This window comes from Papaver somniferum, chromosome 4, assembly GCF_003573695.1.
Source record: "Papaver somniferum cultivar HN1 chromosome 4, ASM357369v1, whole genome shotgun sequence".
NCBI classification, from domain to species: Eukaryota; Viridiplantae; Streptophyta; class Magnoliopsida; order Ranunculales; family Papaveraceae; genus Papaver; species Papaver somniferum.
Window position 1 is genome coordinate 15,533,978 of NC_039361.1, and position 13,983 is coordinate 15,547,960.

The 13,983-nt window shown below is 42.2% G+C and overlaps 1 protein-coding gene across 1 annotated transcript; it reads right to left on the reverse strand.

Annotated features, from left to right (window-relative positions):
- Positions 1-13,289: 13,289 nt before the first annotated feature.
- LOC113272069 lies at positions 13,290-13,733 on the reverse strand. The gene has a single exon (XM_026521976.1). It carries the CDS (start codon positions 13,731-13,733, stop codon positions 13,290-13,292), a length of 444 nt encoding a protein of 147 aa, XP_026377761.1.
- Positions 13,734-13,983: the final 250 nt, after the last annotated feature.

The window sequence follows — 13,983 nt, forward strand, 5'->3', positions numbered from 1 at the left end:
TTTTCAAATGATATTTTCGAATATGAATGTAAAGATATCTTTGTCGCGAATATGTTGTACTGCCTTCACTTCTGTCCATTTTGTGAAATAATCTGTTGAGACTATTAAGTATCTTCTTTGTCCAGAACCTGGTAAAAATGGCCCCACAATATCTAAACCCCACTTCCCAAAAGGCCATACACTGGTTGAAGATGACAATGGTGCTCCAGGTGCATGTATTTTCTTTCCATGTCGCTGACAATCTTCACAACGTCTTGATATTTTTTTTGCATCTTCGTGCATGTATGGCCAGTAATAGCCTTGCATTTTTGCTCTATGTGCCAAAGATCTTCCCCCGCTATGATTTCCAGCATCCCCACTGTGTAACATTTTTAGCACTTTTTCTCCTTCCTCTCGTGTCAAACATCTAAATGATGGTCCATTAAAGGATTTTCGGTATAGCATCCCATCTCTTAATTCATAATTCGTTGCACGGCTTTTTAACTTGTGTGTTTCCAATCTATTTATTGGTGTTTCTCCTTTCGCCAAATATGCATGAAGTTTCATTCTCCAGTCTGCGATATTGTTCGTTTGTTCTTCTTCTTTATTGTCTATTATCATCACGTCCACTTCTTCTTCTTTATTGATTGATGGTGACAGAAGTGTTTGTATTTTTATGCATCTCGCAGTTGGATCTGTCATCATGCTTGAGATGAAAGCAAAAGCATCTGCGAGTCTGTTATCCTTCTTTGAAATGTGTCTCCATTTTATTTTTGGGATTTTCGCTGACAATTCTTCAACGAGCTTCTTGTATTTCTTCAAGGATGGTTCATTTGTAGTATACTCTCCCTTTATTTGGCGAATAACTAGCTTCGAATCACAAGTGATCCTGGAATTTTCTAGTTTCATTTCTATTGCGAATTTTAAGGCATGTATCAAAGCTTCATATTCCGTTTCGTTATTAGTGGATGCGAATTCGAATCTGAATGAAAAAGCCATCTTTATTCCTTCTGGCGAAATTAAAACAATTCCAACTCCATTTCCTTCTCCATTTGATGATTCATCTACCAATATCTCCCATCTATTTGGTTCTGTTAATAAATCTTTTGGATCTCCGTGTTCTTCTTCTATATCCATCATTTCTTCTACCGCTTCATCTTCTTCTAAAGGAAATTCTGTCAAGAAATCTGCAACAACTTGTGATTTTGGTGAAGACAAAATTTCATATTTAATATCAAAGTGGCCTACTTGTGCATTCCATCTCTCGACTCTTCCTGATCTTTTAGAATTCTTCATTACTGATCCAATTGGTACTTTTGTTAATACCTTTATCTTGTGCGCTTGAAAATATATGCGAAGCTTAAATGATGCATAAACTAATGCTAAGATCAACTTCTCAATTTTTGAGTAATTCTTCTCGGTAGTATTAAAAGTTTTGCTAATGTAATAAATGGGTTTCTCTACTCCTTCGTCTACTCGCAATAACACAACACTTAATGCATGCGACGTCATCGCAAGATAGATCAATAATTCTTCTCCTGATTCTTCTTTTTGTAAAATAGTTGTATTCATAAGATGTTCTTTGATTCCTTGAAAAGCCTTTTCGCATTCCTCATTCCATTTGAATTTCGCACCCTTCTTGAATATATCGAAAAAAATATTTGCATTTGTCTGATGATCGCGAAATGAATCTCCCCAGCGAAGCTAGAAGCCCATTCAACTTATGTACATCTTTTATTGTTGCTGGTGTTGGCATGTCACGAACTGCTTGCACTTTTTCTGGATCAACCTGTATTCCTTCCTTTGATACAATGTAGCCTAAATAATTTCCCGATGCAACTCCAATAGTACACTTCTCAGGATTCAGTTTAATGTTATACTGCCGCATTTGTTCAAAAATCTCCCTCAGGTCCTGTACATGGTCTTTAGCTTCTTTACTCTTTACTAACATGTCATCCACGTATACTTCTAATGTTTTGTGTATCCATTTTGCAAACACCTTCTCTACTATTCTTTGGTATGTCGCTCCCGCATTTCGCAAACCAAATGGCATTTTCGTGTAACAATATAAACCTCTAGGGGCGAAGAAAGCAGTATGTTCTTGATCTTCTTCAGCGAGATGGATTTGGTTATACCCTTTGTACCCATCTAAAGACGATACCCTATCATTTCCCGCTGCGGATTCCACCATTTGAGGAATATCTGGTAACGGAAAACTATCTTTAGGGCAAGCTTTGTTTAAATCAGTGAAATCTATGCAAATCCTGATTCCTTTGTTTTTCTTTGGGACAATGACCATATTCGCTATCCATTCTGGGTATTTAGCTTCTCTTATGATTCCCGCATCAAGCATTTTCTGTAGTTCTTCTTCTATTTGGGAATGGTAAGTTGTTGCAGTTTTTCTTATTCTCTGTTTGAATGGTCTCATATTTTTTTTAATCTCCAACTTGTGGCATGCAATTGATGGATCTATTCCCGGTATCTCATCCATGCTTCCTGCGAAAACGTCTTTATATTCTCGCAAAAGGTTAACAGTTCTTTCTTCTTCCACATCCATCTTGGTTCCAATTCTCAATATTAAAGGTTGTTCTATAGTCCCAATGTTTATTTCTTTTGTTGGTTCTTCGGCAGTGTAACTGGGCTTGGGTTCTCCCATTGGTGTTGGTTCTTTTATTGTTTTCACAGGTCCTTCTCCTTCTTCCGAAATCTCGCTGGGTATTCCCTTGCCTTCTTTTGCCCATATCATATATACTCTAAATTCTTCTTCTTTCTTTGCTTCCTTTGCCAATTTTCTACGAAATTGTTTCCTTTTTGCTTGTCCTTCATAATGCTTTACTTCAATTTGATGACATAATTTCGCGTTATCAACATCTCCTCTGATTTCTCCTATTCCATTTGGTGTGGGGAATTTAATACATTGATGCAACGTTGATACTACAACTTTTATCGCATGTATCCATGGTCTTCCTAGCAACATATTATATGGCGATTCCATATCCACCACGCATAGTGTTACATGTGTTTCGATCTCTCCTAGTGGAATTCGTACCACTATTTCTCCTTTAGGTTTTGTTGTGGATTTCCCAAATCCATGAACAAAATATGTTGAATTGTACATTTCTTCATCTTTAAATCCCATTCCCCTGAATGCATGATAGAATATTATATCCACTGAACTTCCTGTATCGATTAAAGTTCTGTTCAATATTCATTCTCCCGTGGATTTTTTTGTTGTCTCCTTCTCTTTTCGCGTAATAGGCACTGTAATAACCAATAGAGATGTGTGGTTCAAATTTTCTTTTGGTATTTCTGCCGCCATTAATGTAATTTTTTGTTTTTCCCAATATTTCAAGGGTGATGTCTTTTCTACCGCCACAACCTTCCTTTCTTCAAAATTTCGTTTATGTATTCTTCCTTTGATGTTTTCATGGAATTCATTAACCATTGTTTTTGTTATCATATTACACTCCAATCTTTTTTTATATTCATTGACTCTAATCATTTTTCTTTTAACTGGTCCACTGATTTATTTAATGGCTTTCTTGATTTGAACAATTTCAACAACAATCTTTAACTTTCTATCTTCAGCCTCTCCCTGTTTCTAGCGCCATTATGTAGTTGCAGGAAATCCTACACTACACCCCTCATATGATTTCACTAACATTCAGCTCGTTTTAGATTAACAATCTTAATTTTATTGATGAATCTTTGAACAATCTTACAATAAAAGATAAAGGAATCAAGAATAACCCTTACTCTAGATTTTCTCTCTCCTATTTACTTGTTTCTCCTCCAGAAAAAGATCTCTCTCTTTCCTCACAGTTGAACGACTATTTATAAGGAAATACATAGTGGACGACAGCGAATCTGTCCTTTATTTTCGGATATGGATTGCGATATTCTCGCAACCTTACAAATGTTAATCTCACAAACTCTCTAATTTTCGCAGGACCATCATATCTTTCTCATGATTTTAGCTGGCGTCGTTTATTATATCGTTTCTGAAAATTGTTCTGCGACGCTGTTGTGTTGTGTTGTGTTGTTGATAATTTCGCTGAGACATTATTGTTGCGAGATTATGATCCTACAGAAACGTAAATACGATACTGAAATGTAAATGACATAGAGATTTACGTGGTTCAACACTAAGGCATACATCCACGGGGTGTTGAGTTTCACTATGTATTGAAGGGTTACAAATGAAGTCGGATGACTTTAAGTGAAATACGATGATGGAGGGAATGGAAATCATACTTACTCTTCCTATTTCTATCTCCTAGTTCTCTCTTCACTCTTACAGATTGGTCGCCCCCTTATCTCTCAGAGGAGGAGGGTATTTATAGGGAAAGTATGCGGGGTCTCTTGTCAGAGACCGTTGAAACCTTATCTTCTTGTTCTCTGTGCCAATCTCGCTGGTGCCTTCGTTCCGGACCGATGCCCCCAGCGTCTGTTGTTGATACCGCTGGATCGTGCATTCTCTTCCTCGGATATCTTGACACGTATCCTATGGTTATGGCATTTAATGTGGGTGGTTGGGTCGTCTGCATGCGACAGTCAGCTGTCTGCAGGTCTCATCACACCCATGTCAGTCTATTTAACCCCTACCGTCGATATTGAGTTATCCTCGAGATCGGATAAAGCAAATTTTAGGGCATCCTTCCCTACTTCTCGGTGGTTCGTAGCTTCAGTGCCCCTTGGTATAGTGGTCCGCATGCCTTCGACGTGTAGATCTTTGGACACGTGTCGAGAGATGGATTATGTGCATACAATTTTCCCCTTTTCTTCTAATGTGGGGTTTAGTCAAGGTTAGAAGATAACTGTCGTTATAATCTTCCCATCTCTCATCAATAATTTCCCCTGGATTTTAGGGCACGTTCCCCACGCCCTTGCAATAACTTCTTCTCGATTCGTGGGTTGGTCTCGATACTCCTGGTGCTATAAATGGGGGGAGAGAAAGTTAATTTTGAAATAAATTCACATTCTCTCTCTCTCTTTCTTCTGTCAGCCTTCAACTCCTGACTCTTCATCCTCTTCTTCTATTTTTTTCTTTTGTTCTTTAGTTCTTTACTACTGGTGCTGCAAGGAGTAGGATATCATAGGATTTTTCAGAGTTTTGTCCGCTTGTCGCTACCTTCCTTACTCTCCTCTGTAAGCTTGAATCGCAGGTATGGGGTTTTGTCCTCTTCTTTCAGTTGCGTTTGTTTTGCTTCTCTGCTGTTGTATTATTGGTTTAGTGATGAAGAACAATTATACGAAAGTATATATACTTGCCCCTGTTCTTCATCACTAAACCTATAAGCTTCTTGCTCTTTGGACTTACTTCTTTTGTTTGCATCCTATCTAGGGTTCTCCGCTAGATACTCTCTTTTAGGGTTTTCAAATAATGTTCATGATGAGCTCACAGAACCTGAAAATTTGCACTTTTTGATCCTTATGGTTTCTTTTGTTTTAACTTCGTGTTGTTTTCATGCCTTCTACGTGTAGATATGGCTGATCATCACCGAGCTCCCTACCAGACTCCGCCACCGAGCCCTCATGGGACTCCTCCTAGGGACCCAGATATATCTCCGCCCGAAGGAGGTCCAGCTAGGTCTTCGCACCCATATCTTCGTGCCCAGAGGACCTCTTCTGCCCCAAGTTCTAGAACTTCTTCTGTTAAGAAGGGGGGTCAAGCAAGGGGTCCTCAAGGGTCAAGGTACGCTGTTAGTCGTCCAGCGGCTACCCAACGGGCTGGGTCGGCAGCAGCACCTCCTACTTCTCATCGTCTCACTGAGCCGCTTCTGAATATCCAACCTCTTCGCTCAGTTGTTCCTGACACGATTCCTCCTCCCCCTCCGGCCATTCCGATGAGAGGGAAGATCATTAAAGGCGGTGCTTCAAAGATTGGTTCATCCAGGAATCCGTCATCTAAGAGAAAAGCTTCGGACTTAAGTCCCCTGAAGGGGTCTTATCTAGATCAAGATAAAGATTCCGAGGCCCTTCCCTTGATACAGAGACTCTCCGTTTCCAGAAAGAAGGTAACTTTCAAGCACATAAATCTCGAGGCTTTTAAAGCGAAACACGAGATCGAACACTTTGATGTTAGATTTTATGCTCCTGATGATGATCTTACCTTTGAGATGATATCAAGATATAAGTACGATGATTATAATCTGCTTACTACGGTGGGGCCCTTCGAGGCCGGGTTGATGTTGCCTTTGTAAAAATCTGGCGATTCTTTCTACTACGACGCCTTGGCTAATCGTGAGGGTTCTACTTCTTATAGACACTGTCGTTCCGTGGTGCATCTGACCAGGAATTATTTCGTGCACTCAAGGAATGTAATCTCCGTGGCAAGGGGCAAACAACGATGACCTGCTATGTTCCTAACCCAGCTGAGCAGGGATGGTATACTCCTGAGAATTTTAATAGCTACTTCGGTGATTATGTTAATGGGAGGAACCGCAAGCCTTAGAGTATTGGTCTTCGTACTATTACGACACCTAGTTGTGGTGTTCGTCTTTTAAGTGAAGTGTGTGGTACCAAGCTGAAATACGTTCCTGGTACCGAAAAGTCAATCCAGCGGAGGCTTTTTCCTAATCGTGAGAGGATTCAACGTGATCATGATTATGAGTGGAATGCTACCGTTATTGAGGTTATTGGTCCTTGGGCTTATGGTTGGATACCTGGTCCACGTGATTGGCGTCCTGTTGCTGGTAGCAAGGATCGTGAAACTCCTCCCTCTCGCTATGGTGATTTCTGTCCGTGGCGACTAAACTTTGAGGGGATGAACTTTGAATATGCCTGCGACGTTGTTGATATGGATGAGGATGAGAGTTCTGATCTTCCTCCGAAGAGTTCCGATGCCCTCAAGGTATGGATTATTGTTAGTACGTATATTTGCCCGTGTCCTCAATCTTCGATGCCTGCATCCACCCAAGAGTTTTCTTTTGGAAAGATTTACTCTTTGGGTGGCCCGGTTGATATGGGCGTTGTCATGGGTTGGACAGAGGATTTCTCTCTTCTTTTTACTAATGATGATTGGGATGTCCTTGGTGACGGGATGGGTGGTGACCCCATCGGTGCGGGTGACAAGACTGTTGGGGAGGAGAGTCGTTCTGTTGGCGAAGATGCAGAAGCTCTTGCTGGCAAGGAGAAGGAGGTTCAGAAAATTTCTGTAGAGACGGGTAATCCTGATACAGGAAAAGGAGTTGTCGTCGAAGGTACTATCGTTGATTCATCCTCAGAGGAATTTCCTCAGTTGATGACACCTGAAGGTGACGATGTAATCCTTGATTGGATGATGAAGAGCAAGCTGATTTTCGTGCCCCACCCTGCACCGTTGGTTCTTGGCGAGAAAAAAGCTGATGCCTTTACTCGTCAGATGATGCAGATGACTCCCGAAGGGAAAGTTGCAAAAGTGTGGGACAAAGATTTAAGAGGTTCTTCTTCGAATATCCTGGTTGATCCTCCTTCATCGGTTGCTGAGATGTTGGTCATTGCTAACGGCTATCAATATGGTTTTCCTCAACAGCGAGTACTCGAGGTATGTTCTTTAGATCTATGATTGATCACTCTTTCGTGAGCGTAAAATCTGACTTCTACTTTGCTCAATCAGATGATGAGGAGTGAGTACTGCAACCACACTTTTTACCACTTTTTCAGGGCCAAAGCCCTTAAGCTTGAGGCCAAGCTTCGTCATCGGGAAGAGGAGTTGAGCACCGCTGAGTCTCTCATCTATGCTAAGGATAAAGAGATTCAGGATTCGAAGGACAAATTGAAAGGGAAAGATCAACTGCGCGTTATGGAAGAGAAGCTTCGAACGGACTTGGCCCTTGTTCGAAGCGAGTTGGAGGAAGCTCGCAAGGGCTCTTCGTCAGTTAAAGGTTCGTGTTTTCTTCTTTATCTTATCTTCGTTTTCTTCCTTAGTCTTCTTAGTATTCTGTCTGAGTCCCACCCTATCTCCAGCGGATGACAATGGAGAGTTGATGTGTCTTCGGAAGGAGAGGGTCCGTCTAGCCTCTCATATCAAGGGGTTAGTGGAGAAGATCAAGAGTGAAGCCACCAAGTGGAATACTAGGGCCGAAGAGCATAACAAGCTTCTAGCTGGGTTAAGGGCCAGGAAAACCCAGTTTATTGATATGCAGAATAGTCTTCGTGAGGCCACTGAACATGCCTCTATCTTGGAGGCTAGGGTAGAGCAGTTAGAGAGGGAGCTACATCAAGCTCTCTCTTCACATGGTCCTGAGGTTACTGATTATATACATCAGCTCGTTCGAGAGAGAGATGATGCTAGGGCCGAAGCCCATGCTCTTAGCAATGCTTTGATTGCTTCTCGTGCTGACGTTGCCCGTATGGTCGAGTCTGAGAGGAATCTCGAGATGAACATGTATAGGCTTAATAAAGGGATAGAGAAAATGAATGATGAAGTTAACCACCTTCGTCACCAGGACTCTATGAATCGGGTAGAGTTAGATGAGAGTCAATATGCTCTCTCAAATCTTCAGTTGGATTATAAGAAAATATCCGATGAGTTCGATTTTCTCGCTGAAGGCGGCGATGTTGTTGTTTATGATTTAAAGGCATCTTCGGCTAGAGTCGGAGGTATATGTTTATTTTTTGGTGTGTAAATTTGTATCTTTAATTCCTTATACGCTGCGTTTATTCCTTGTGTAGAGCTCGAGGGAAAGCTTCTTGCTACAAATGCAAAGCTTAAAGAGGCTCAATCTTCCCTAGTGCAACAGGAGAGACAAACATCGTATTACAAAGGTTTAGATGGTTCTCGTGACAAAGCGGCGACGGAGGCAGCTAAGGAAGTGGCTCGGTTGATTTCTTTATTGTCCCAATCTGAGCTTCGGGCTACTGTTATTGGTCATAAGGCTCGCTGTCAGTTGGCTGAGGAAGTTAACAAAGTTTTAACATGGGTAGAGCAAGGCCTCCTAAGGGATCATAATATTGTCAAGAACTATCCCCGTCGCTTCATGCCCGAACCTTTGACTTTCTCCTCTGGTCCTTCTTCGGGTGGGAGCGTTCCTTCATCTCAGAAGAAGACTGATCATGCTCAGTCATCTAGGGGAAAATAGGTTTCTTTCTTCTTGGGAAGTTGATATTTGTTGTTTATTTGGCTTCGGGACATTTTTTGGATATAATGTTGTTTTCTTGTGTTTTTCCCGATCTTATAATCAACTTTCATGAAATAGATCAACGCCTTTTGGTATATTTACAATTTTCTTTCTACCTGCAACATTTGGTCAGTTAATATGTTAGATGCTTAATAAAATTTTAAATGATAAAAGTGTTTGGTTGCGATGCCAAAGGTGTGCACCTTCGTGATCATCTTGGGACCTATACCCCGCTGGCTAATCCTGGGCCAGAGGATTCCCAGACGGTGGGGGTCGAGGTAGCGTTCCCGGATATGTAGTGAGTTATGGAAATATTTACAAACACCCATTCGGCTGAACCACTACCTTAAAATTGGTTGGGTATCTCTTTCTGCCGGATGCCTCCCCCATGGTTTTACACTTATAAACACTTATAGGGGGGTCCTGAGAGATTGTAAGTGAATACTTTCCCCAATGGATAGATTTTTCAAAAAGTTGATTTTTTTGATTGATAGATTGAGGGCTGCTACTCCTCGTCCAGAGATAGAAACATGTCGAGCGGGTACGCTGCTTTCTTCTTCCGGTACTCTTCACGCAGGTGCAGGGCTGCGCTGCATTATGGGTAGTATGGCTTGAGATATTTAGCATTCCAAGGGTGTCTGAGGATTTCTCCTTTAAGGTTACGCAGGTAATATGCCACGTTTCCTGCGATGTCGTGTATAACAAATGGTCCTCCCCACGTTGGTGCTAGTTTACCCCACTTCTTCTCTCGCTGGTATTGGGGTATAGTTCTCAGCACATACTTCCCTTCTACAAAATTTCTAAGCTTAAACTTTTTATTGTATTCCCTTGCTAACTTTTTCTGGTAGTTTTCCATCCTTTGTAACGCTGATTCCCTTCTTTCCTCCAAGTCATCTAGCCTTTCCAACATCATGTACGTGGTGAGGTTCTTTTCCCATGCCTCGGTCTTCGTGGTTGGCATAAGGATTTCCTTTGGTATGACCGCTTCGGCCCCATAGGTAAGGAGGAATGGAGATTCACCGGTGGCGTACCGACGCGTGGTTCGGTATGCCCATAAGCCGTTGTGTAGTTGTTCGCACCAACGTTTTTTGTGTTCGTCCAATTTCTTCTTGAGGATGAGGGCGATAGTTTTATTTGTGGCTTCGGCCTGTCCGTTGCTCCGGGGATAGATAGGTGTTGATTTGTTCTTTCTGATTTTGAAAGTATCGAAAAGCATGTCTATGTTTTTTCTTTGTAATTGCTTTCCATTGTCGGAGAAGATTTCCGCTGGGATACCGAACCTGCAGATGATATTTTGGAAGATGAAAATGAATACGTATGAGTCAAGGATTATATCCAGAGCCTTGGCCTCCACCCACTTGCTGAAGTAGTCTGTGGCTACGATTAAGAATCGTCTTTTTCCTGACCCTTCAATCAGGGGTCCGACAATGTCTATTCCCCATTTGGAGAAAGGTCAGGGACTATCTATAGAATTTAACTTTGTTGCGGGAGCATGGATCCTTTTGGCAAACCGTTGACATTCTTCACATCTTCTGGCCATCCTAGATGCATCTCTTATCATGTGCGGCCAGTAATACCCCTGCATTTTTTCCTTGTCCGATAACGATCTCATTCCGCTATGATTCCCTGCATCTCCATAATGTATTTCTTTTAAAATGGGGTGCCCTTATTGTCTTGACACACATCGTAGTAATGGTCCGAGGAAAGATTTTTTATATAAGATCCCGTCGCGGAGGTCATATCTCCCTGCCTTGGCTTGTTTCAGATCTGCAGGTAGAGTACCTTCTTGAAGGTAAAGATGAATATCAGATCTCCAATCTTTCTCCTTGGTAAAATCCTCATCCTCATTTTCTTTCGTTACGATGTCATCTTCCATGAAATCGTCGGCAATATCCTCCCCTACATCATCCTCAGCAATGTCCTCCCCAACGTTATCCTTGCGGTGTGTGGCGAGGGATTGCTGAGGGATGATGGAAGGTTCGTATACCCTGGATACTTTGATAGATTTCACGCTCTCATCTTTAACATAGATGAAATGTATGCCAGAGCATCGGCATGACTAAGTTCCTTTCTGCATAGGTTCCGAAATTTGATGTTCGGTATCTGGGCTGCGAGTGTCTGGACTAACGCTATATACTTTGAAAGGGTTTCGTCGTAGACATTATATTTTATCCCGATTTTCCGTATGACCAGATATGAGTCACTTGTCAAGCGTACCTCGGTTAGGCCCATTTCTATTATTAAACGAAGAGAATGCACCACAGCTTCGTATTCGACAATATTGTTGGTATGCCCCTTGAATTCTAGTCTCAGTGCATGGACGATCCTTTCTCCGGTGGGGGTGGTGATTACGATGCCTATGCCAGCACCTTCCCAATTTATGGACCCGTCTACGAAGACTTCCCATTGCCTTTGGTTTGTAGGTTCCAGAATATCGACAGGGTCTTTTCCATCTTCGGTTTCTGGCATGCCTTGGACTTCCTCGTCATTGTCTAAAGGTAAGTCCGCTAGGAAATCTTCCAAAACTTGAGATTTCTGGGAATGTTGAATCTCATGGATTATGTTGAATTGGTCGAGATGTGTGTTCCATTTTGCTACCCTTCCAACTTTCCCAGTGCTTTTGAGAATAGCTTCTAATGGTGCTTTGCAGGGGACACGAATATAATGAGTCAAGAAATAGGTTCTCAACTTCTGAGTTGCCCATACTAATGCCAAAATGAGCTGCTCGATTAAAAAATTCGTGTAATTCCGTTCCGCTGGGTTAAGTGTCTTGCTGACATAGTAAATTGGCTGCTCAATCTTCGTATTGGTTTTAACTAGCACTGCGTTGACCGCATCATCGGTTGCAGCTATATAAAGAGCCAATACTTCGTCAGGATCCGGCTTCTGGAGAATGGGGATTGTCACCAAGTACTCCTTAATTTGTTGGAAAGCTATTTCACATTCAGGGGTCCACTCGAATTTGCATCCCTTCTTGAGGATGTTGATAAAGGGTTTGCATCTATATGACGATCTTGAGATAAACCTCCCTAGCGCTGCTAGGGATCCATTGAGTTTTTTGACTTCTTTCAAGTTCTTCGGGGATGGCATTTCTACGATGGCTTGGATTTTGGCCGACTTCGATGCCCCTTTTAGTTACTAGGTATCCGAGGAATTTTCCTGAAGTAACACCAAACGTACACTTCTCCGTGTTTACTTTCATGTTGTGCTTCCTTATAGCCTCAAAGATATCTCTCAAATCCTGGTGATGATCCGCGCGTATCTTACTTTTGACCAGCATATCATCTACATAGACCTCCAACGTATTCCCTATCCACGGGTTGAAGATAGCGTCAACCATCCTCTGATATGTTTCCCCTGCATTTCTCAGTTCGAAGGGAATCCTTGTGTAACAATAGAGGCCGTGAGGGGTGTAGAATGTTGTGTGTTATTGATATTCTTCCGCCAGCAAAACCTGGTTGTATCCTGAGTAACCGTCCATGAAGGAAAGTTCTTCATATCCTTTCACTGCTTCGACCAGTTGGTCAATGCTAGGGAGTGGATAGTTGTCCTTAGGGCAGGCCTTCTTGAGGTTGGTGAAGTCGATGAAAATTCTCACCCCTCCGTTTTTCTTTGGCACGATGACCATGTTCGAAATCCACGTGGGGTATTTCACCTCCTTGATGAATCCTGCTTCTAGAAACTTGCGGAGTTCCTTCTCAATGGGCTCATGATACTCTGGGGCTATCTTGCGCACCTTCTTCCTGAAAGGAGTTGTGCCTAGTTTTATACGGAGCTCATGTTGAATTATCTTCGGATCTATTCCCGGAATATCTCCTAATTTCCACGCAAAGACATCCGCGTACTCCATGAGTAGTTTGGTTAGGGCTAGCTCTCTTTCCTTGATCACTAAAGTTCCTATCTTGATCATTCTTTAAATGTAGGCTTCGGTTCCCCTAGGTGAGAGACATTCTTTAATTGTTATTTGGTAGGCTCCTCAACCGCCTTGGCCACTAAGGTACTTGCCTCAGCGCATTGAACGTCTCCCCCCTTCGTCAGGCTTTTTCCTGAGATCTCTTCGAGGTAAAGATTAATTGTTTTTTCCTTAGCAACTTCTTTGTTCCGACTTCTACGGGATTTTCGTTGCTCATCTAGCTCGTTATTGAGCTAGTTTTGCATAGCTTGGCATTCCCGAGAAGTAACCTGGTCACCCTTGATCTCCATTATCCCTTAGGGTGACGGGAATCGAAGACACTGGTGATAAGTTGATGTTATCCCTTTGAGCTTGTGTACCCATCTTCGTCCTATGATAGCATTGTAGGGGGAAAGAGCGTCTACTACGCTGAAATGGGTGTCTATCTTCATCGGTCCTGCATTTATTTGCATAACAATGTCCCCCAATGGTTTCCTAGGAGCCCCGTTGAATCCATAAATGGTGTGGTACGAAGATATCAGCTGCTCGTTGTTTAGCTCCATCCGTTTGAACGTATCATAGAACAGGACGTTGACTGAACTTCCTCCGTCAGTGAGGATTTTCTTGATATTGCACCCTGCTATGGGCAGTGTGAGGATCAAAGGATCATTGTGATCCTCCATGTCTTCCTCCACATCATCTGCCTCGAAAGTGATCGGTGCATTCATCCATATCTCGTGATCGTCTATTTCTACCCCCATCAATTTTGTACAGCTCGCAGTAGTCTTCGAATTACTTTCTCGGCCTTTTTCCAATCTGCGCTGTTAATGATGGTCCAGTGGCTTCCGAACATGAAATGGTGTTTAGCTTTCGATTTCCTTCAGGCAGTTGAAATTGCTTGCTTCATTTCGACCTATCATCGTCTTCTTCCTTATGTATTGCTTCAGTTCTCCGTTGTCGATAAGCTTTTGGACCATTATCTTCAACTTCTTGCACTTCTCGGTTGGGTGC

Excerpts from the sequence above, each read along its gene's own strand:
- LOC113272069 (XM_026521976.1), bottom strand. The coding sequence starts at position 13,733 with ATGGGGGTAGAAATAGACGATCACGAGATATGGATGAATGCACCGATC.